This window comes from Carex rostrata, chromosome 15, assembly GCF_964058835.1.
Source record: "Carex rostrata chromosome 15, lpCarRost1.2, whole genome shotgun sequence".
Taxonomy (NCBI): domain Eukaryota; kingdom Viridiplantae; phylum Streptophyta; class Magnoliopsida; order Poales; family Cyperaceae; genus Carex; species Carex rostrata.
Window position 1 is genome coordinate 9,780,872 of NC_135932.1, and position 23,879 is coordinate 9,804,750.

Below are 23,879 nucleotides of genomic sequence, written 5' to 3' on the forward strand. Positions count from 1 at the left end.
ACTAGATTATCCGTGACAGTCATATCCTCATTTTTCTAGACCAGCGCTGAATTTTAATAAAAAAATAATAATAATAACCTAGATATGAATGATAATTCATAATTTTGAATAGAAACTATTGAGTCTGATCTTTCTATATTTGTTAAAAATGAGACTTTTTTATTTTTGTATATTTTAATTTAATATTTTTATAGATAGATTTTTTTCAAAAGCAAAGCCTTTTACTTGAACAATGGTGAAGAAGTGGCTTGAGAGGGGGTGAGGCGAGTGGTGACTGAAGAAGAGTCGGACTTCCGTAGATTACGGCCCGGGCAGGAGAGGAGCGAGGGTCTAATGACGCATGAGGTGAGAATGAGGCGGAGAATTAGGTCTCGCTCCAGAAATGGTTAACGGAGGGAAGCCAAGGGAGGGTGAGGTTGTGCTTAAGAGAAAGGGGGGAACAATATTAATAGAAGGGGGAGGGAAGGGAAATGGGGAGGCTTCCCCTATGCACAGTAATCTTACATCTCAAATCAGGAGGGACAAATCTCAGCGAAGTTGTACATGGAGTAAATTGTGTATACTATGTTTTAGTCTGCGATGCAAGATTCGACCGGATCAACGTCTGATATGGTTATATGATAAGATAAGACTTTAGAGTCTAAGAGGCATTGCCTCATAAAAGTTTCGAGAGGTAATGCAATATTTAGGTTCACCTTCGGCAAGATTAAAATTTATATAGAATATACAAGGATTCTCTTGTTTTTAGATAAGTTAGATTTCATCTTTAGCTGATTTAAAATTTGCTTTTGACATTTAGTGTTCACTTTCAAAGTAAATTTTAAATCAGCTAAAGATGAAATCAAACTTAAACTTTGGATATTGTAGAGTTGTCGTTGCCTAGCTTAAAAATCCAATTTGAGTTTTGTTACGGTTCATCTTTATATAAATATTCTGCAGATCATTAAAATGCCATTCTTTCTATCAATTGAGTAACACTTCACGTTTTGAAAGAACAAAAAAAAAAAAGCACCAGAATAAATGAAAGAATAAAGATAATAATAAACTACAATGAATCAGGTAGCAAAGAAATATTCACAACAAAAAAAAACAAGAACGAATGGTCAAGTGAATATACATACACAACTCACAATCTTGGAATTTGAAAATAAAAATAAAATAAAAATATCTAGCAAGCAACAAATTATGACACAAAATGTCTCAACTTCCCACCAACTGCTATTCACATAGAAGTGTGCAAATCACAAAAAAAAATACTCAGTTGCAAACAACTTATCAACCATGAACTGAAACTTCATTGGAGGCAGCAGCCATAGGTACAGAAACAGGATTAGTATCACTCAAGGTGGTTTCTTCTTCAACTTTTTCAACCGCGTCAGAAATGGTGGTTTCAACTGGTTTCTCCTCTTTTTTTTCAACCTTCGCTTTAGATATTCTGGCTCTATTGTTTGCAGCTTTCATGGTCTTTACTGCAGTGACTTTGGATTCGGGCTTTGTGACAGGCTTGTGGATGGCATTTTTGGGGCCTCCTTTGTTAGATGTAGTGATCTCAGCTGCTTTTGACTTGCTGGTGGTGGTGGTGGTGATGGTACGAGGACTGGAACAAGCGTCACTTCCTTCCGAACCCATCCCAGTTGTTGCAGCGTTCTTGTTGCGGCCCAGCTTTGGTGACCTAGCTCGTGTAGGAGGTATCTGTTGTATGGGAGATCACAATCAGAAAGACAACAAATTAGCCCCATTAATTCACACACAACACTTCAGAATGATGCTGACATGTGCTGATTGCAATAAACACAGCTTTTTCATACAAATATACTGTACCCCCTCTACAACTAATGCTATCCATCACAACATCTAACCCGCAGCTCTTCAATTGCATGGAAATGTTTGTTCTTTTATTATTACCATTATTCTTTGAGGAGGATCACTTGGTAATGGTAATTTTGACAATCTTGACAATGGATCTTAAAAAAAAAATTTGAAAAATGAAAAGTAAATTTTAGGTAAGTTATTGGACATGTAGATAGTCTAACAATCAAATTTCATGCAATTTAAGTATTGTTCGATGATGCATCAAGAACCGTTAATATTTCAGTTCTCTTGATGTATGGTGAAACACAAACTATATCTCTCCATTCAAATTAAGTATTGTTTGATGATGCATCAAGAACCATTAATATTTCAGTTCTCTTGATGTATGGTGAAACACAAACTATATCTCACCATTTTTTATAGACACAATATGTAAAATAATATAAATCATGCCTGAAATCAAATTTTAAGCTTTAGTTTTGCAGATTGTCAAGAATATCAAAATAAAAAATTGTCAAGTGTATGTGCAGACTTTTTGGGCAGCCCAATTAGTAAATGCAGACTGTTGATTTACTTGTTTTACTGAACAAATACTGAACTAGGTATAAAGAACACATTTTTTGCACTGTACCTACTTTTCTTGTGTATTTATTAATTTGACTGATACTCCATTCAACATATACATAGTGAAATATTAGAAATTACCCAAAATTTTGTATCACAAGCTGACGGTTAAACAACAAGATGCCAGGTGAGCCATCTACTAATCCAAGCACAAACCCAACCATCTTAAATTAAGTTCTTACAGATCAGAAACATACGTGTTTATTAGTGAGTCGATACATGTGTTATTTTGTTACACCCAGAGCCAACCAAGAACTAGCAAAACAAATATTTATAATTTGTTGCACCAAGATATTATTTTTCCCTCATAAAACAGAAAGCTATTATTTTCTCAGAACAAAGGTCGGTATTCCGATATACCCATTAAACCTCCTTGTTTTTCTTAAATCAAATAATCAAAATACTTTCCATATATATTTTTAAGAATCACAATTATGATTACAAATCGCATAGTATATTATGTCAGACATAATTGAACTTCGTAAAGAATAAACAAATCTTTGCTGTTTGCTTGAACCAACAGCACTAAAGTCGAAATATGAAAATCAGCACTGAAGTCAAAATCTTAAAGAATAATTTCATTGAGAAGAACACGAGTACCTTTTTTAGTTCAGTTTTAGGTGGAACAGGTTCTTTGTAGAAGCTTGGCATAGGTGCTGCTTTGAAGGTGAGGCTCTTGCGAAGCAACTTGATCTCTGCCTCTTGGCTCTCCTGTATAAATTAATAACACACAGTAGCAAGTTTATAATTAAGCTAGCCATGGATCTAGAAAGTTTGCTGCATTAGGGATTGCAAAAGTTTCAAGTACTTCCAGCTGAGTTCAAAGTTGCTCTAAGAATTCTACGTCTTTCTTGATGGAGATTCTTTCCTACAGCTTGTTTTTTTTGGGGAAGAAAACTTTTGAAGAACTCGAATTGAGGCACCATTTTATTTATTTTTTACCTTTTCCATTAGCATTTTCCACTAGAGAACAAAAGATTAGCAAAAGAAACATTGCACCAAGGATGGTTATATCTTTTAGGTACTTAATTTTCTTATTATCTAAGATTTAGGTGCTTTATAGTCTATATCATTATATTCATTAAATGAATACATACTTCAAGAGATAAAGCTACTCAAAAAATAAAATATTTCAGAAGAAATATTGAAAGTGAATTAGTATAAATTTTAACCTTAGATTTTGCTTGCATATTATTCTTTTCCAATTCTTTGGCATGAACTTTTTCCTCCAGCTTCGTGAAAAACTAGAAAATGCAAGAAAAAGGAAACCAGAAGGAATTTGTATCAGTTAGCATTTCAAGAGCAAGGCTAAAAGTTCCTGACGAAAAGAAAATGACATAATCTAAAACAAACCCTTATAGTACTAGATATCAGAACCTTAAACCAGCTCGCATAGCTAATACCTTATCAATTAAAATCGAGCCATAATCTTACTTGGAAGACAATTAGATGGACTTGAGATAATAACAGATCAGAAACCAAACTCCCATGAATGCAAAGGATGACAGAAAACGTATGCACACAAAACTGAGCATACCAGTCATGTCCATACTGCATTCCTAGTGTATGGCATGAAAAAATTTGAAAAATAAATTACATACTACAAATAACTCACCTCCTTTCTCTTCTCAGCACGCTCCTCCAATCTGAAGTTGAAACCGCTGCTACTGCTCTTCTTGAGAGCTGCTGCTCGAGGGGTGTTGGTACTACTGAAAAGTAAATCAGTATTATAAAACACCTTAAACCCACCTAAACAATGATCTAAATGGGAGAGAAATCCACTGGCATTATAGAATTACATTTAGTTTTTCGCTATTTCTTTATTTGGGACTTAATATTTAGACACAACTAGCCTGGGTGCAAAAAATTGAACAATAAGAGGTTTTATCAACTGGTTCAGCCTCAAATTAGTTACTTGAATCAAGGAATACAATTTCTTGGATTTGACTAAAAAGAAACAGTTTAAGAAGAGAAAATACGAGGTAATGGAGTGAGCATCTTCCTCAGCCTTTTCCTGCAGAGGCTGCCTCAAAGTAGCCGTGTCATCGTCATGTGACCTGTACAAAACATACAGCATATCAGTCACCTCTAAATAAACTTGTCTTTAAAATTAAATCACTAAGGAACTAAAACTTACTGCACAGACTCAGAAGAAGCTTTGTTGGGAGTTCCATTGACAGATTCAGACTTGATAGCCTGATTGGAGTCAATACTTCAAAAAGGTTAGAGGTTTACAACACATTTCTAAGAGTAAATAGATTGAGAAATCAATTAAGTTTCTACAATGACACTGACCAAAGATTGCTTGGCGGCCGGTACCTGGCTCAAGTTAGGCTTCTTTGCATTACCTCGCCCTGCAATTTTTAAATTCATTTTCATACGATGTTATTGCATGGTGAAGGTTAAATGAGCTTAGTCCATGCATTTGTATGCAACAAATCAATAATTCATCAACCATACCCAATAATCATAAAAAAGCATATTAAGTACGAGTCTCAAAAAAAGTTAGAAGGGAAAAAGTCAAACCGGTTGTGGCTTCAGAACCATTTGTCTGGTTAATGCTTTTGGTGTCAGACTTGGCCGGCTTAGTAACCTGTGCGGTGTTTTTTTTTGCAGTAGCCCTAGAAGTGAAAGAGAGGCTCTGAGACAAGCTTGGTTTCTTGGTCAACGGTTCCTTCTGTGCTTTGCCATTTTTGGATCGAGCAGCATCAGATCCAGATTTCTACAGAAAATTTAAATCACAGATAAAACAAAACTCAACATGCTATGACAACAACAACAAGCTAATGGAAATATGTTAATTATAACTGATTATTTTACGGCACTTACTGCGTCTTTTTAAGGATTCAACATGATACATTGTTTTCTTTTCTATTTGTTTATTTTACTGTGTTTTTTTCTCTCCTAAATTGCAATGAAAATCAGCTTCTAACAACCTGGATAATCCAATAAAGGAGGGATAAAACAAACTGTTCCTCAATCGAAGTGTTACATGGTGCTCATCAGCAATAAAGTAAATGATTAGATTTGATTAATAGATTCTCGAAATAAACTAAAGGATCCTAAATATGCACCTTCTTAGTACGGACTGTCTTGTTTTCACCAGTAGCAGCAGACCTTTCAGTACCATCCTTATTGGTAGGTTCTGGATTAACACCATCTTCAACTACAGGTGGCTCTGAAATTTCACCATTACCATTGGGCTGTTTCACATCTCCAGTATCATCCAAAGCAATTTCTTCCCTATCAGCCAATTCATCAGTCTCTCGAACCTTCTCTACCCAACCGTTGTTAATTTTGGGTTCAGCTTCCATTGTATAAGAGAAAACTAGACAAGACTTGGACACAATTCTGCAAAAAAGAAAAAAGGTGATATTAGTATATTTGGTTTAGCTTCAATAAAAGATAGCAGCAGCGGACAAAATTACCACTTGATTAAATATAACATCATATTTGATTTGTAGATCCTAAATATCAGATGGAGCCGTACTACCTGACTACCCGTATAGTAACAAAGATATGCTGACCAGGCAAATACTGGTCTGAATTTTGCATGCATAATGCTTCTGCACATATGGAGAAATAAAACTCAAATTCATTAAAAAGGGAACAAAATTTTGAACAGATTGGAAGCGCTGGAAACAGGTAGCTAAAAGGTTTCTAAAAAGTTTAACTAGCAGATTTGATTCTGGTAGCTACTAATGCAAATTCTGTATATGCATGGGTTTATATGCAAAAGGGAAATAAAAAATCAGTTGAAACAACTTGGATCACAGTCTCCAAGAAAAAAAGATCAAAGCAAATACTAAATTGAAGTCTACAGTACACACTTCCATGCCCCAATAAAATAACTGTAGAAAGCAATGAGAAACAATATATATCCACCTGGATCAGGTCATGCCTAATAAGAAAATCACTTAGTGTTAGTAGCCCTTACTGAAGAGCTATTACAGATCTCAAATGGTTTATTAAGGCACCGTGATCCACGACCCAGATCTCCATGCAACATTTGCAACGCTTTAAATCTCAGAAAACATCAATACAACGAAGATCTAACTCATATGATCATTGAAACATCGAGATCCGTACAACAAAACAACGGATCAAAAACTGAAGTAGACACTCAGTCTAATTTAAGTAGGATTTGAACTGGGTACCTCGGAGAGTAATAACGGAAAAGAGCTCATAGATCAGGATCAAACGGCCTCCAGCAAAGCACCAATCCGAAAACAGCCGCCATTTTTGGGAAGAGAGGAAGAAGAAGAAGAAGAAGAAGAGAGAGAGAGAGAGAGAGACTTATCAGTGCGCTATCTGACACGCAAGCACACACAAAACAGCGCAACCAATCAAACCAACCAACCACCACTTCCACTTGACTAAGGAAAGAAGTGGTCAGATAATAGTTAGAGGAGAGAACCGAAGAAGAAGGGGGGTCGAGACGGTGATGGTTTTCAAACAAAAGGAATGGATATTCACTTATTTACAAAAATGCCAAGTCTTTACTTGGACCAATATACCCTCGTAGGACCGCCACAAATTATGATATAAACCGGTCAAGAGGTGGACATGCACGCCCAAAATAACCGGAGGTGCGGTTTTCACGAGTTTCAAACTGCAGCAGCCAGCCAGCACTAGCAGGGTACTTTTGTCCATTAATTGTTCTAACTGCTGTTTTTCACAGTACAAAAACAGTGTTGTAAAAAACATTCGTTTAGATCTGTTAATCAATTGATTAGTCATCCATTAATTATTCTAACTGTTGTTTTTCACAGTACAAAACAGTACTGTAAAAAACGTTCGTTTAGATCTATTAATCGGCTGATTAGTCATCGACAATGATCAATTCATTACAGATTTTTCTTATTAATCGGTCGATTATTTATAATTATTTCTGATTATTTCCGATTAATCGTTTTACGGTATTCTGTCTATCTGACGATTGTATACCGTTATTTACAAAATTGGTACAAAATACTACGAGTATGTATGCTAAATTTATACATCATTTCTAAAGTAAAATTTTTACTAAAATTTGATCTCTAAATCTTTATTACAAGAGTTTATGTCGTTATCGCTAGGTCAAAGTCTCGATGTCGATATTAAAATGTTCTTATACAATTTATTTTTACCGCTAATAGATGACTAATTAAATGACTTGATAGTAATGATAATATTGATCAAAAGGATTTGATAGTAATGATATAAAAAGGCAGAGTACAAGAGATATAAATAGAAGAATTTGGTACAGGATTGTGAAAGGAGAAAGGTTCTTTCTATTCACCACCTAATAATCGCCATTACTCGTGTCATTTAGCATTGAATGAGTTTTATAATAAGAAACTTTCGCATTTAAGTCTTTTCGAATCAACTTCATGTTATAAATCATTTATCCGGAATGGTACTCTACACTTCTACAGTCTACAGGGGCATTTTGGTCATTTTGTGTCAATGAGATCCACTGTTTTTGTCAAGAGAGGAGGAACATAACTGGAACGTGATCCTCCTAAAAATCGACATCTCATCGGTAGAATTACCCCATGCGATTTATAACAAACCACCTAAATTCTAAATACAATGAATCCTTTTTTTTTTTTTTTTTTTTTTTCCTTTTTTGATATTGCTAAATGCAATGAATCATAAATGATTGTACCGGTGAGTGAGGAGGGAATACTAGGCAGGGAGGGGTATTTTGGTCATCTCGTCACTGCTGTAATGGAGGGAGGAAAACGTGTGTTAACAGGAGCGGTTTCTCGTCTCTTCTGTTGACGTGGCTGCCTGGCGCTGGCGGCACTACTCGCTCGCATCACATCACTTCAGTCGTTCATAGCAGTGATGAATAATTACAATTTCCTTTATCAGATGAGGCTTCAAATACCACCGTCCTTTTCTCATCGTTATGTCTTCAATTAAAATGGTAGATCACCTCCTTAACTTTATGGAACCGACTTAATTTTTTTGTCCACAAATGTCTGATGGACACAAAATCATTTATCCATCTATAACGAATTAACGATCGATCATAATTAAAATACGAAAATATTCAATTTTGAGAAGACACAATGCATATTTTAATTATAATTGTTTAGAACCTTGAAATGAATAGACAGATGAACAGTATTGACATAAATTTCTTGTCCACAAATGAACAAGAGATTCGATCGGTTCTCATTCTCTATTTTGTATCTTTTTCTTTGAGACACACTTTCAACATTTTTCAAGTCTCTACATTTGAGCACCGCTTAAAGACTGAGTCTAAAATACGGCGACAATTAGAGACCTCCACCATTAAGAAGAGGGCCTCTAATCACAGAAAATAATTTTCTTCGTCATGTCAATGAATTTAACAAATATTTCTCAAAGCCTCGGATAATATGAACAACCAGTGTTGTAAATAACGGGATGCGGTCGTCGGATGGATAGGATAGCACCAAGTGATTAATCGGAATTATGCGGACAATGTAACATTTTTTTTATTAAATTTATGTATATATATCATAATTTATTATAAACAATTTATTTAACTCATTAAACTTATGAAATAAACTTAATTTAACTTAGTTCTATTATTATAATATGACACTACGCTTATTTTTTCTTAATGCATAAGCACTTTACATGTGTAACACATTTATTTAATGAAAAAATTAATTTAAGAATTAAGTTTTTTTAAATACTAATTATATATTATTTGAAAGAAATGAAACATTCCACCATAAAATCACTAAATTTAGTTCATGATAACAACTTAGTTTCATAATAAACACATCGTACTAATTGAAAAAAATTACATCAGTAAGTAAGAAAAATATATAGTATATAAATAACAAAAGACTTAATCAATTCAAAGTAAGTAAGAAAAAAAAACATATATAAAAAATATTGGATTTATGTCCGAGCACTAATAAAATTATAATACATGATTTATAAAACTTATTATCACACACAATCACAGAAAAAAATAATCAATGCAAAAATAAATATTTACTTGGATAAAAGAGAATAAACAGGCGATTAAACGGTAAAGTGGTCAATTATCCACAAATAGTTGTCCGTTAAGTGTATTCATAACGGTTTAACTACTGTTAGCGATTAAATGGTCATTTAATATGCCGTTAACACCGTTGTTTACAACACTCTGAACAGCTACTAAAATTCCTCTGAGAGATGCAACTTCTACCTTCAAGCGTCAGCATCACAATACATTGAAGATCCAACGGTAGTTGTGACTTGGGATCCGAGATGAATCAGCTTGGCAGATTTGACAAGAGAAGAGGCCTTTCTGACATTGGAATTGGATATATCAGGCGCAATTATCTTATAATAATTCTAATCATGCCAAAACGGAGTGACGTGTCGGCGTAACGCCAGGCGTTGTTCAAAACTTCAAACAGGTAGGCGCGGCGTTGGGGCAGAGGGCAATCAGATCGTACGGCTTATATAAAAGGGGAAGTCAAATCAGTAAATCACCACCGTTCATTTCTGATCTAATCTAACTAATAAAACGTGGAATGCAAGTATTCTCCTAATTATTTTATTTTATTTAAGAGAATAATAAAAGAAATAAACCATATTATTTGAGCATATTGATATTTAACTTTTATCTTTTCTCTGGAGATTGGATAATTCATACAATTGTGAATATTTGAAACCAATAATGAACATATCCAACTTTAAATAATTTATTTTATCACTTTCTAATTTTTGAATGAGTTAAGGAAGTTATTTCTTCAAAGAAAAAGAATATTATATTAGACAAATCCAATTAATTCCATGTGTTGTTGTATGTTCAAGGAGCAGAGGATACTATATGCTCCAGGTGCAGACAGGAAGAAAGTAGGCGGTAGGGACAGAGCGGCACCGTTTCGGCGGATAGCACGTTGCTCTCAGTCTTCATAGCTGGCGACAGCGTGGCCTCCTCGCTGTCTTGTCTCCGAAATATTTCCTCTCTCTCCATTTCCATCTGCAACTGGAGAAGTTCCTCGACTGAAAGGGATGGATGAGTAAAATTATCGAAAACAGTGACCTACTTCCCTATGATTCGAGGAGTGGGGTCCACAGCCACTTGAAAGGTATTGGATTTTGTCCAGAGGGCTTTGGACAAATTTTATCATAAGCTGGGTATAGACCATCTAATATGCATTTAGATTCGTGTAAAATTTTGGTTTCGTCAATCTAAACCGTATCCTTGAAATTTAACACCGATTGAACGGTTAAGATCCGAGTTTAGATAATAAGACTTTGTCCAAAGCCCTTTTAACGAAACCTCTCACACGAAAGGAAAAGTTCTCATAAAATGATCATCTAAATGGAATCAATCTGATCCATTTATTCTTAAATTAACGGTCGTAATTGAAAATAGTAAAATGCTATTTTTGGACTCGATGATACTTTGCTCTAAAACTTTACACTGTTGAATAGTTCGGTGCCGCGAATTTCTAATATCATTGGATACCGTATTGATAAGTTTCGCAAATTATTTGCGAATTAAATTTAAATAATTCGTTTTTTATGGTGTCGAATTGAACGTCGAATTATTCGGTTGACCGAATTAAATCCGAATAATTTACAAATTTTATGATTTTTTTCTGAATTTTACGAATTATTCGCGAATTTTTATCATAACATTTTTTTTCTCTCTTGCAGGACTCAGATTTCTGGTCCGGATAATTCTGAATCATTTCCGAATTATACCTGAATTATTTTTGAATCATGAAATTTTGACTTTGCCAAACTGAATCCGAATAATTCATTTGTCACTGTGTTACATACTGCTATAATTTGTTTGAATATTTAAACTGTAGTCATCGAATTTAAAATGTTGATTTTATTTTTTTTATGAGGTTTAAGGTCGTGTATTTTTTATAATTTTTTAAGTTTGTTTAATTTGTATACCTTTATCTAATTCGAAATGAACTAAGAACAAGAACAAGATCAGCAGTCTAGGTTAAATTTAGACTAGTGGCATCGGAACCTCCTCTTCCTCTTTCACCGTACATATTCAACAATGAATTTATTCGGTTGTAATATCTGATGAATATTATTCTTATATTCTTTTAAATAAAGACGCGAATAATTTTTTTTTACTTTTTACGTCATTAAGGGAATATTAATATTTTTTATTTTACCTCTGTAACTAGGGTAAAAACGGTATGGATAATATTTGATTTATATCTGATCCGTATTCAAAAACTTACATATTGATATCCGATATCTGAATATCCATGTAGATAAGGATACTGGTATGGTTTTACGTTTTAATTATCTGTATCCGAATAGTAGATATATACCGTATATTTTAATATATATTATAAAAAAAATATGTTATTCACCATTATAATTAGATAAATATTATGAATTTTAATATTTGTTAATATTATTTTAATAAATATCCGATTTGATCCGAATCTGTATCCGTATCCGAAAAATAAAAAATAAAATAAAATATGAATATAGTTTTACCACTATCTGCTCTGTATTTGCTCCGTTTTCATCCCTATATGCAACTGTGTATGGAGAAGTATGATGTTATTCTTATATATATTTTTAACATAAATATGTGAATCAATTTCTTTTTACTTTAAATATTTATAAAAGATTCCGTAGTTAAATTTTAAACATGCGACTTCTGACGTCATTGAGAGAATATTATTTTAGTCATTTTTTATATGATGAACAAAGTTAGAATGTGTTTGATAGCGGAACTCAGCTCCCGTGTGGGCTTCTCTTACTTTAATTTAAAAATCTATTATATTGATTTCAAAAGAGGCAGATTTACACTGTTGAAACTAATATGTACTTTACGAGTGATGCGTATTCATGCAAAATTTTAAAATTTATTTAGTATAAAGTCAAGCATTCAAAAATATGACTTTGTACATGTAAAAAAAATAATTAAAAGTGATTCTAATGCATTTATTTTTTATCGTTTGACTTTATACTGAATAAATTTCAAATTTTCAAAATTTTGCATGTACAAGCATCACTCGTAAAGTATATCGGTTTCAACTTTCAACAGTCTGGATCTGTCTCGTTTGAAGTCAATATAATAGATTATGGACACAACACACTCTAGCTTTGCTCAATGTTTACTAATTTCTTATAAATTTTACTTCTACTTGAACATAAGTCAAATTGAAAAATTGTGGGTTGAAATGGCTGAAATAAATGAAATTACAAAGTATTAAGCCTTTTAATCTTATGTGGCAAATCATCTCTGTATTCATCTGTCTGATTCAATTTCTCTCATCATTTATTTTGTTTGAATGGTACATACATCATGCTTCTTGTTTTCTTATTAAAAAGATGTATTTGATATGTCTAAAGTGCAATAATATAACTCTTAAAAAAGAACTTTATATTTCTTTGGATAATTACCGGAAGATAAATCATCCTATTTGGCATTATTTGTCTTTAATCTTCTTTTAAAATTATTGGTTTTGTTTTTTAGTGAGGCTATGGTACTTTGTAAAGTGCAGAACGGTTCGTGCTATGGATCAATCTCTCTATAAATTTTAAACAATCGATATGAACTATTCAACGTGGCTTCTATATAAAAATGTACTCGAATTATATTTTTTAGATTTTTTTTTACTATCTTTTTAAATAAGTAGAAAATCATCCGATTTAAATTTTTTAACCATCCAAAAGTGATGATTTCTACTAATTTTTTAAAAATAGTAAAAAAAAAATGTAAAATTCTCGATCATGTTGAAACAGTTTCAGATTAATTGTTTAGACTTTAAAAGTAGAGAGATATTGATCCATAGCACGGACCAATCTGCACTTTACAAGAGTACCGTAACGTGGCTCATATTTTTTAATAAAAATTATCTCATTTTCAAATTTAATTTGCTTAATTAATTTTTTTTTTATCGGAGTAAACCCCTTAGACAACTTTAATTTGGAATAACAGTCGCTCTCAATCTTCTATTTCAGTCTGAGATATATTTAATTTAATTGAATAAAAGGTCTGTCCATGTCATCATAATGATGACAACAAAATTTATGGGGTATTGTTGAGCTATCTTAGTAGCAATTAATATGAACGGCGAAAGATAGTTTCTAAATAACTGTTAATTATTTTTTAGAAATTAAGGTCTTTAAAATTTCTAACTTTCACATTATTAAAATTAATTTTAGAGTTTCTATTTAGCTATATTAGCAACAAATTAAAAAAGAAAAATAATTTGAGTCAATTATCTGATCAATACAAAGTTTATAAATAATTTTTTAATAAGAAATTTTACTGTGTAATTTCTAAAAAAAAAACTCTCTTACATTTTTGAACTGAAATAGAAATTGACACATCAAATCAGAATCGCTATTATGAGAATAAAACTGTATTATGCCAAGAATATTCCTTTGCAAAATTCATCTAAGTTCTTATCTTTATCTTACTTCCTCTGCTTTTCTTGTGGAGACTTATCGCCATAATTCCCACCTAAATGCCCATAGCTGTCAACCTTTTATCCATCTATGATTCTATCTCTATGGGTTATAATTATTTGACCTTTAAATTATGTCCAATTTTTTTTTTTAAAAATTAGAAGAAAATTTGATGTTGGTTTTCTTATAGATTGATGACATGTCAATTTCCATACAATTTAAATATTATTTTATATTTGATTAAATGTCCATTATATATAAATCGCTGTAAATGTTATATCATTTGATAAACAGTACAACTTACATTAAATTTCATATGTTTGATTTATGATATGTATGGTATAAAATAATTACACTTGTTGATTTTTATGTTTTAGTAAATGTTAGAGATCAAGCTGTCTAACTATTTAACTATTCATCCAAAAAAGATTCTTCCATTTAGGTTTTGAACATGCGACCTCTTATACATAGAGCATTGTCTTTGCTACTAAATCAAAAGCTAGTTCTCTACACCTGGCTGAATTTTAAAAATATACTTTAATGTCATCAAAATTATCAAATTCATTGTTAACAAATTCATTCCTTTATCTATCTATGCAGAGTGAGGAGAGTTCAAATGCCTCAACTTTTTGTCTGTCCATTATGCCTTCATTTTAAAATATCTAATAACTTAAAATTCAAAAGTTAAAAAGTCGAAATAAAACCATTAGATAATGGTATATTTTCTCTTAATGCACATATAAAAGATTATAATATTTTGACTTTGTTTTGATTGATATCAAGAGCTTGTAAAAATATACAAGTGTGAAGAATTTTTTAACTTATAGAATCATGTGAAAATAAAGTAAAAAAATAACCATTTTTATCTGCATGTAGAGAAAATAATAGAGAGTAGAGATCACATCTAAAGATTTTATCTTGACATATAAAATGTAGCATTTTATTATTAGAAAATAAACAAATGAAAACATAATAAAGATATAAAAAAATAATAGTATTTGAATCCTTATTGCAATTTTTTTGGCAGTTCAAACTATTGAACGAGGGGAAATTTAGGGAGCTTTTGAATAATTAGACTGGGTACTGAGTTCAAGAGTTAGCCAACCAATTAATTAACAACCGTCCATTGGCCATCTAACGTATCAAAGAAATTGGGTGACGTAGGGTTTATGAGAGCTTAGAAGACTAACGCTCTCAGGAGTAACAATTATTACTAAAAAAACCATGAATGAAGATGATATTAGTGTTATAAGAAAATGTGTAACAAATTGATCAAGGTTTTACTTATAACATAGTAATAATTTCCGTTCACATTTGATAACTGATGAGATCTGCTTAATTAGTAGACCACTTTAGATAAAATAATATAATATTATTTTTTACCATCCAATAAACTAGATGAAAATAATATAATTATATTGTTCTAGGGTGTGTTAGACGTTCTTTTACTAGCTAATTGGCAGCCTCTGTCTAGATTAAAGAAATAATATATAATAACTCTGTTGCCAATTAGCTATATATGACGATATATGGAGAAAATAATTAATTATAACATTAAAAAAAAATTAAACTAATGACATCAAATAGTCAATATTTAAATATCCTACAATATTTGCGGCGTCTTTTGCTCGAAGAAGAGAAACATGGAATTATGCTTATGATAAAAATGAACAAAATCAAAGCCAAAAAGAAAGGGATCGAGGAAACTCTCCTGTGGTGTGAAGATACAAGCAGTAAATTATGCTTGCAAGTCCATCAACAAGAAAAAGTTAATACAAGCCAAAGGTGTATACATCTTTCATCATCTCAGTCTTGCGGTTAAGCACGGATTCAATACGCAACCCGGCAGCTGAAGGATAAAAATGAACAAAATCATAAAATTAATCCAGCAACACTTGAAAGAATACAATTGTAATTTCATATATATACGAAATAATAATCATACGTAATATCAATTCGAGAATATATAAATACTCATATAATACTTCAATTTAGACTCACTATGGCACATCTTGTATCTAACAGTTCAATCAAGAAAGGTAAATCGAGCTAAAGGAATCACTTAGCAATTCTTTCAACAATGTAGAACTAATCATTTAACCTTAGTTTATCCCACAGTTAGTCCCAAAATCAAATATTTGCTTTGACTAAGAAAGTAGCTCCACTTAATCACAAAAAAGCAAGCAATCCATACCCATATCAATGCATCATCCACTCGACCATGAATTAATAAGAATCTTAACAAAGTGGTGATCATATTTTGTTAAATTGATTAATTTCCTCTAATATTTAATTCTAAAAGTGTATTTTTTTTTTTTCCAACAACTTTTAAACTTATGAAATGAAATGATTTGGGTTGTAGGTTGTTACAAAACACATATTAAATAAGCACACCACATTAATAAAAAGATCAACTATATGCATGATTTAATCATAAAAAATGTATTTCTATCTTCAAACAGAATAGGTACATCATGCAAACTGAGACTCAATTCTTTTCACATGAGACCATTACTGTTATTTGAAAATTTGTACTGAAACAATTAATATTTAGTATTTACTATATAAATTAAAATTATTATTGTTGATTGATCCCAAATGCAAATGCAAATGCAAGGCATTCAGCCTTGTTTCGCCCTTACTATTAGGCCAATTATAAACGAATTCACATCTCTCCAATACCTGATAAGGGAGTCTTTTACAATTACTAGATCTGGACTGTTCTTTTTAACTTGGCATGAATCTCAAAACCCAATAATTAATACTGCCCCCTATAGTGACCCGAATTTCAAACCGGTTGAGATTTAATCTCAAACTGTAAAGTAAAGTGAGGGTAATCCTCTGCAATACCTGAGAGTCTCAGATAGGAACTCATTATAAACTGGGCTCTCTCAGGTTCTCTTTATTTTCAGCTTTTCAATAGTCCTGAATAAGTTGAGGGTAAGGAGGCCATGGGATTTATAATTTTAGCCCTTTATTATTTAGGTAGAGATTTAGAATAAATTACCAATTATCAATCGATCGAGCAAGTCGGAATCTAAAATTGACTTAAATATGTATTTATATGTATTTGGGCCCCTGAAAGATCTATATTCATTTAGAAAGCTAAGGTATCATAACTACACCAGTTAACAAAATGAAAAGAAAAATTATACCTGCTAACAAACTTCAATTTAATGCGTTAATATCAAAATTTAATGCGTTAATGAGTCAATGTGTTAATATCAAAATTTAATAGAAAGCTACTTTTGCTTTTGTTATATTTTCTTCGTTTCTTTCTTTCTTTCTTTCTTTCTTTGTTTTTCTTTTTTGATTGGAAACCGTAGGCAAGAGAAATAGGGATATCAAATGTAACTAGTTATTAACTTATTGGGCCCAATAACTAATATAGAAGGGGGTCCATGCTAAATAAGGGATATCAAATGGGGGCCCAATAACTAATATACAAGAGAGTGCATGCTAAATAAGGGATATCAAACGTAATGGGGGCCCAATAACTTATATTTTAGCTGCTCGTCAAAATAGGGATATCAAACGTAATGGAGGCCCAATAACTAATATACAAGGGGTGCATGTTAAACAGTATTCATTTGTACCTAATAATGAAAGAAATATACATTGGAATAATTACAAAAGAAAAGAAAAGAAAAGAAAAGAAAAGAAAAGAAATGAAGAATTATGTTAATGTACAAGTTGTGTTCATATATGAATCAAGAAATAATATACTATTTACCTCTTTTATTATTTTTTTGTTGAAAGCATGAGGAAGCAAATTTATAATTCATGAGAAACTCAATCAATCTAACCAATCTATGTATAGAAACTCAAAAGATTTTTTTTTTTTTTTTTGGTAAAAGATTAGAGAAAAAACCAACATATCAACATGGTAAAACCTAAATCTCTCCTAATTTGATCTCTACAAAGTCACAACTCATTCCCAAAATGAGAAAAGAAAATGAAAATTGGACTTGATGCATGAAATACATATAGAATTTAGCCAATTCACCCCTGTTGTCTCCGGGAAACCACTCAATTTTTACACTGCTCATCCAACAATTAATACCAGTATTAATTAGTGGCACCAGACAATACTTCATTCTTGAAAGTATTTCTGTTCCTTTCAATAGATTACTTTGCACTTGTTGAAGCAACTTTTACTGCAAAAAGGATTTCTTGCAGCATAATTAGACTGTGTTTGTGGTGCGATGTCGTGTCTTATGAGGTGAGGTAGAATTGTCATCGGACTCTGTATCATTGGAATCCATGCTGCTACTGGTGAGGTGGCCCACTTTCAGAGCATCTCTCATGACATGTGATAAACTCCGGTTAACAGAACTTATCCTACCAAAACCGATATCGCCTTTGTTCATCATCGCCACAAACTCGCTGTAATCTATTCTTCCATCCTACCAAAATATATAAAAATAAGTGTTAAGATAAAAAAAACTACAATTTAAACATACAAGACTAGAAAGATGGATGAAAAATATATATATATATATATATACATTGTTTTGATCAACTTCTTGGATTATATCCTCGAGCTGGCTGCCTTCAATTCCGAAATCTTCACAAGCCTTTTGCAACTCATCATGAGTGATGTATCCGCTTTTGTCTCTATCAAAGTATTCAAAGGCCGTTAGCAAGTAATCGTCTCTTCTTGCCTTGTTCCAGTGCATGGTTGCAGCCACAAACTCTGAATAGTCTATCGTGCCGCTTTTGTCGATATCAGCCTGAAAATTATACATTTTAATCTAACCTTTACATATACAAATAAATAAAAACCAGGAACTATAAGACATGTAAGTTATTAACAGGACGGTATTTCCAGCACCAACCTGATTTTTCCTTACATTTTAAGTTTTCCCAGGACAGTATATATAAGACATGCAAGTTATGAACTTTCAAATTAGAAAATGACACCAATATTTTCCAATTTATGTTTAAAATCAGATAAAAAAATTACTGCTTCCATCAATGCTTTGACTTCTGGTTCATCGATGTGCGCACCAACTCTGGCCAGTCCTGCTTTTAGTTCCTCAAATGTGATCTGGCCACTATTATCTGTGTCTATCATCTTAAACATCTCTTTCAAACCCGCGATTTCTTCTTCAGATAGATTCTCAGCAATTACCTATAGTCAACAAAATTCAATCTATAATATTTCCTGAAATGCTTCAAAACTGAACAGCAACAGCACCAATAATGTCTGATGTAATTAACGGGCAAATGTAAGAATAGATATCCTAAAAATGGTCTTAACAGTTGTTTATGGTTACAGATATATATCTAGAAAAGTGGATTGAGGTTCAGAATTTCTAAATATATCCTTGTCCAACAGATTCATACATCTATTTTACATGAAAATATTCAAAACTTCCAAAGAAAAATAAATTAAAGGTGCATACTCTAAGAGCCATCTTTTTGAAATTATTAGTTGCTGAAAATTGCTTCAAGCGAGACAAAACGGCTGAATCAAGCGGTCTATCAGGTGCCGCCCCTTCAACCTGTAGCCATGGATGGCCTGTAAAGGAAAGAAAATATAGAAAGAACTCACTCAGAACAATGATTTTTCACTTAGTTAAATGAACATAGCCTCTGATCATTCAGTTCATATTATTCCAATTATTGCTAATATCCCCACATTAAAGTGGAGTCTGTCAATTGCAATAAATTGAACACAAAAACTTACATAGTACTTCATGAGCAGTCAATCTTTTCTTGGGATTTCTGACAAGGATCTGTCGTACGAGATCTTTAGCACTCTCTGATATGTTTGGCCATGGCTCTGAATCAAAGTCTAACTTTCCATTTAACACCTGCTCGAATATCCCTTGCTCGGTTTCTGTTGAAAAAACAAACACCAAAGGACCCACATTATACAGGTTACTATCTTGAATCACAAGCCTACGCATTTAAAAACCTCATTGCGTGATGTTTTATTAATTGGGGTGGTTGTGATTATTACTATTATATTTATCATCCTTATCATATATAAATAGAATAATTTTAGGAGGAATTCTACAAACCAGCCCAAAAAGGAGGCACCCCGCATAATAGAATGTAAACAATCACACCGGCACTCCATACATCGGACTCAGGTCCATAACACTTTCTTAGTACTTCGGGCGCAACATAGTAAGGGCTACCGACCACGTCATTAAATACTTCATCTGAAGAGAAAGACAATTTTTCCAGCATCAGGTGCCAGTTTCCAATAGCATGAAACTAAAATTCTAATATCTAAATGCATATGCAATCTACAACAATGTGCATGTAAATAATTTGAGTTTGACAACAAAAAAAACCACAACAGTGCTAATCAATTAATCATTTATATTTTACTGTTACTGACCTGGTTGGAAGAAAATGGAGAGACCAAAATCAATAGCCTTTAGTGGCGCATCCTCATCCTCATTTACAAACAAGAAATTCTCTGGCTTGAGATCTCGATGCATGACCCCGAGCGAATGGCATGCCTCCACCACTCCTACAATCACCCTCGCCAACTCAGCTGCTCTTTTTTCGCTATAATGTCCCCTTTTAATAATCCTGTCGAACAACTCTCCGCCGGTACACAGCTCCATAACTACATGCACGTGCAGGCTATCCTCGTACGCACCCTCAATAGAGATAATATTTGGGTGCCCGCACACATGGTGCATGATTTGTATTTCCCGTCTGACGTCCTCCACATCATCATCTTGTATTAACTTTCTCTTGTTGATGGACTTGCAAGCGAATTCCTTTCCCGTGACTTTGTGAGTTACGAGGTATGTGGTGCCGAACTGTCCTTGGCCGAGTTTTTTGCCTGTTAATGATCATGGATAATGTTACGAGACAAAATGATCGATAGTAGTCTTAAGATACTGAATTTGCAGAGATATAAGTAGTTATTTCCAAACTTCTTTGACATTTTATAATTAGTGAATTTTGAACATGAGATAAAAATTACCAACGGTGTATACGTCCTTCATCATCTCAGTCTTGCGGTTAAGCACGGATTCAACACGCAACCCGGCAGCTGAAGGAACTCTCCTGTGGTGTGGTTTCCTCGATCCCCTTCTCTTTGGCTTTGATGTAGAGGATGGTGATTCTCTAATTTGGCGGGTTTCATTTTGAGCTGCATTCACATTTTTGTTTTGGTTCTCGCTTTCTCTTTGGACATCATTATGGTTGATTTTCATGTTGTCATGATTTAGATCTGAGATTTTAATTGGAACTGGTGCCGCCGCAACTGTAGATGGCTTACTGACAAAAACTTGCGGCAAGGACCGTGAATTAACACCTTCAACATTAGTAGCGGGAATGGAGGGAGAGGCATTGCAATTGTTGTTACCATCACTAATAACATTACTATTCTTATTATCATTATTATGATTAATGTTGTTGGTATGGAACTGCTGACGGTTGGAGGTTCGAAAGAGAGATTGCATGATGCTGCTACGGTTGCTGCTGCCGTTGCTGATATCTCTGGAGGTTGAACGCCGGTTAGATCCCGGACATATATTGCCCATGGCGGATTCAACAAACCCGAGAAATATTACAATTTACCGCACCATTTGCCAAAGATTAATCAGTTTCGACAATGGATAATTAATGGTTTAATGCTTCCAATAGCTTGAAGGTGGCGATTCTTCGCTTGTGTCAATTGTTCTTCCCGTTTGTGATTTTGAAGAATTCTTGTTGAATGAATGCTATACAATGTACAGACGAAAGGATCGAGTAATTAATACGAAGAACGGGAAGGAGATAAACTAAAAATATATACAGAGAACACAGGAGAGATCTTAAATTGAAGCTAAAAATAAACAGGATGCATGTAGATGGGGTGAAAAAAAGAATGTACAATGATAATACCTACAACATGGCTTTCAATTCATCTTAAAATCAACTATGGCTGGAATTAAGATAAAGAAAAGGGAAGAAATTGGGTATGAAGCTCAAATGGAGATTGGAATTCTTTTTCTATTAAGAGATTTTGCTATGTATCTTAATTTACAACAAGAGATGAGAAAAGACAAGAGGAGAGAAGGAAATCCTAAGCAGGCCAGCGGTTAGGATCCGTGGCCAACAGATACTTGCTATTACTTAGGTAGACCCGGTCTAATATTAAATGTTTCTGATAAAATAAAAAATGGATGAGAAAATTTTATATTATCTGATTATTGCTCATTAAAAAGTTAATTCAGCTTAAGTTGACATATATAGTTAAGGCAACCATGAGTTTATCAATATTAGATATGTTAATAGACACAACAATATGTGCAATATTGATGGACATTTATTAGTTTTATAGGTTGAGATTTTTAAATAATCCTTTTGTAGGTAGCTAATTAGCTTTTTATTTTTTATTTTTTGCTAAACGTTGTTAAATGAAATATGATTAGTTATTAGTTGATATAACATGTAAATTGAATTCCTTTACTTTTGATTAGTTAGGTCCAAAATTTGAATGATAGATAAGCACCTTAGTGTTCTAAGAAAAGCGTGTGCCAGATGTGATGTAACACCTAAAAACAGTAGGAACCAACTGATTTATTTCTTCCGTAAAAATGAGAACCTTTTATCTACTTTATTTAAGAAAAACAATATTATATTTTAAACTGCCAGTGGAAAGATAATAAAATGTTGAAATCAATTTATTCCGTTTAAATGTAAAATTCATTAATTTTAATAATTTACTATAAAGTTAAGGGGGGGGGGGGGATTATAAGTAAATTTTATGCATTTATTTTTTATCATTTTTTTTACTGCTACACATTATACTAAATTAATTAAAAAAAATTAAATCTTACGTGTAAACACATTATTTTCAAAGTAGATGGATTTCAAGTGTTTTGATTCACAGTTTGAAGTCAATCTAACAAGTTTTGGAGCTATATTTTCACCAGGAAGCTTGATGATTTTAAGAACACCCCAGTTGCGTTGTAGCTACTGGTGATATTAGATATACATACAGTAGGTATAGGTAACAGTGATTTAGTTCAGAAGACAAATTCTACTAGAAAATTAGAGAAATTAAGATTGTATTCTTTATTGCACAGGATTACAACTCAGTGTATATGATCGGATTGTGTAGATACAAATATTAATTTGGAGGAGAGTGACTGGTGGTAATTTCATTAATTGACCACTTATATTTCCAATGCAGTATGATAAGATTCATTTGGATGGGGTTTTGTGAACACAATGATATATATATATATATATATATAGAGGTAGGCTAATATACAATCGATTCTTCCTGAGGTCCCGTACAACCTAGTTATTTTTCGATTTTTAAAGTCTAAATGATCGATCCAAACCGTTCATCTTGTTCTCCATATTAATATGTGCTTGGAGACCAAATTTTACATTTTTCTGAATTTTTTACTATTTATTAAGCCACTTTAAAAACCGCTGATCCAACGGTGGCTTAACAAAACAGTAAAATCAAAAGCCACCGTTGGATCAGCGATTTTCAAAGTGGCTTAATAAATACTAAAAATATTCAGAAAAATATAAAATTTGGTCTCCAAGCACATATTAATATGGAGAACAAGATGAACGGTTTGGATCGATCATTTGGACTTTAAAAATTGGAAAATGACTTGATTGTATGGAACCTCAGGAACAATCGATTGTATATTAGCCTACCTCTATATATATGAGTTGGGCTAAAATGAGCCATGGCTCATTTTAGCCATTTTGAAAATTCAAACAACCGATCCGAATCGTTCATCTTGTTCTCCATATTGAAATGTGCTTGGAGACCAAATTTTACATTTTTTGGAATTTCTTTACTATTTATTAAGCAATTTTGAAAATCGTTGATCTGATGGTCTAGAAAACTTTACTGTTTTTTAACTCTTCACAGCAAAACAACAATTTTCAAAAATGCTTAATAAATAGTAAAAATTTCCAAAAAATATAAAATTTGGTCTCCAAGCACATTTCAATATGAATTAAACATCTAATGGTTCGGATCGGTCGTTTGGACTTTCAAAATGAAAATACGGCGTGGAGTACAAACACTTGGTGAGCCATGGCTCACCCAAGTCCATCTCTCTCTCTCT

General features: G+C 32.7%; 2 protein-coding genes across 3 annotated transcripts; both read right to left on the minus strand.

Moving 5' to 3' along the window:
• Window positions 1-1,035: 1,035 nt before the first annotated feature.
• LOC144566838 (uncharacterized) lies at window positions 1,036-6,869 on the minus strand. 2 transcript variants are annotated; one of them, XM_078316871.1, is made up of 10 exons: window positions 6,594-6,869; window positions 5,511-5,787; window positions 4,963-5,158; window positions 4,732-4,790; window positions 4,574-4,632; window positions 4,416-4,493; window positions 4,052-4,142; window positions 3,609-3,680; window positions 3,037-3,147; window positions 1,036-1,692 (listed from the first exon to the last, which is right to left on the minus strand). In XM_078316871.1, exons 2-10 carry the CDS (start codon window positions 5,748-5,750, stop codon window positions 1,276-1,278), a joined length of 1,323 nt encoding a protein of 440 aa, XP_078172997.1. In that variant the 5' UTR covers window positions 5,751-5,787; window positions 6,594-6,869; the 3' UTR covers window positions 1,036-1,275. The 2 variants fall into 2 exon arrangements, with proteins under 2 accessions (XP_078172997.1, XP_078172996.1); XM_078316870.1 differs by having other exon boundaries at window positions 4,052-4,145.
• Window positions 6,870-18,005: 11,136 nt separating this feature from the next.
• LOC144566849 (calcium-dependent protein kinase 26-like) lies at window positions 18,006-21,521 on the minus strand. The gene is made up of 8 exons (XM_078316884.1): window positions 20,777-21,521; window positions 20,177-20,632; window positions 19,851-19,994; window positions 19,514-19,666; window positions 19,230-19,345; window positions 18,788-18,955; window positions 18,330-18,554; window positions 18,006-18,227 (listed from the first exon to the last, which is right to left on the minus strand). Exons 1-8 carry the CDS (start codon window positions 21,336-21,338, stop codon window positions 18,006-18,008), a joined length of 2,046 nt encoding a protein of 681 aa, XP_078173010.1. The 5' UTR covers window positions 21,339-21,521.
• Window positions 21,522-23,879: the final 2,358 nt, after the last annotated feature.

Coding starts and splice junctions, on each gene's coding strand:
- LOC144566838 (XM_078316870.1), bottom strand. CDS start 5,750: ATGGAAGCTGAACCCAAAATTAACAACGGTTGGGTAGAGAAGGTTCGA. Junction 4,633..4,731: donor CGGCCGCCAAGCAATCTTTG/GTCAGTGTCATT, acceptor GACTCCAATCAG/GCTATCAAGTCTGAATCTGT. Junction 4,146..4,415: donor GATGCTCACTCCATTACCTC/GTATTTTCTCTT, acceptor TTTACTTTTCAG/TAGTACCAACACCCCTCGAG.
- LOC144566849 (XM_078316884.1), bottom strand. CDS start 21,338: ATGGGCAATATATGTCCGGGATCTAACCGGCGTTCAACCTCCAGAGAT. Junction 18,555..18,787: donor TCAAAGCATTGATGGAAGCA/GTAATTTTTTTA, acceptor TATAATTTTCAG/GCTGATATCGACAAAAGCGG. Junction 18,228..18,329: donor AAGAAGTTGATCAAAACAAT/GTATATATATAT, acceptor ATATTTTGGTAG/GATGGAAGAATAGATTACAG.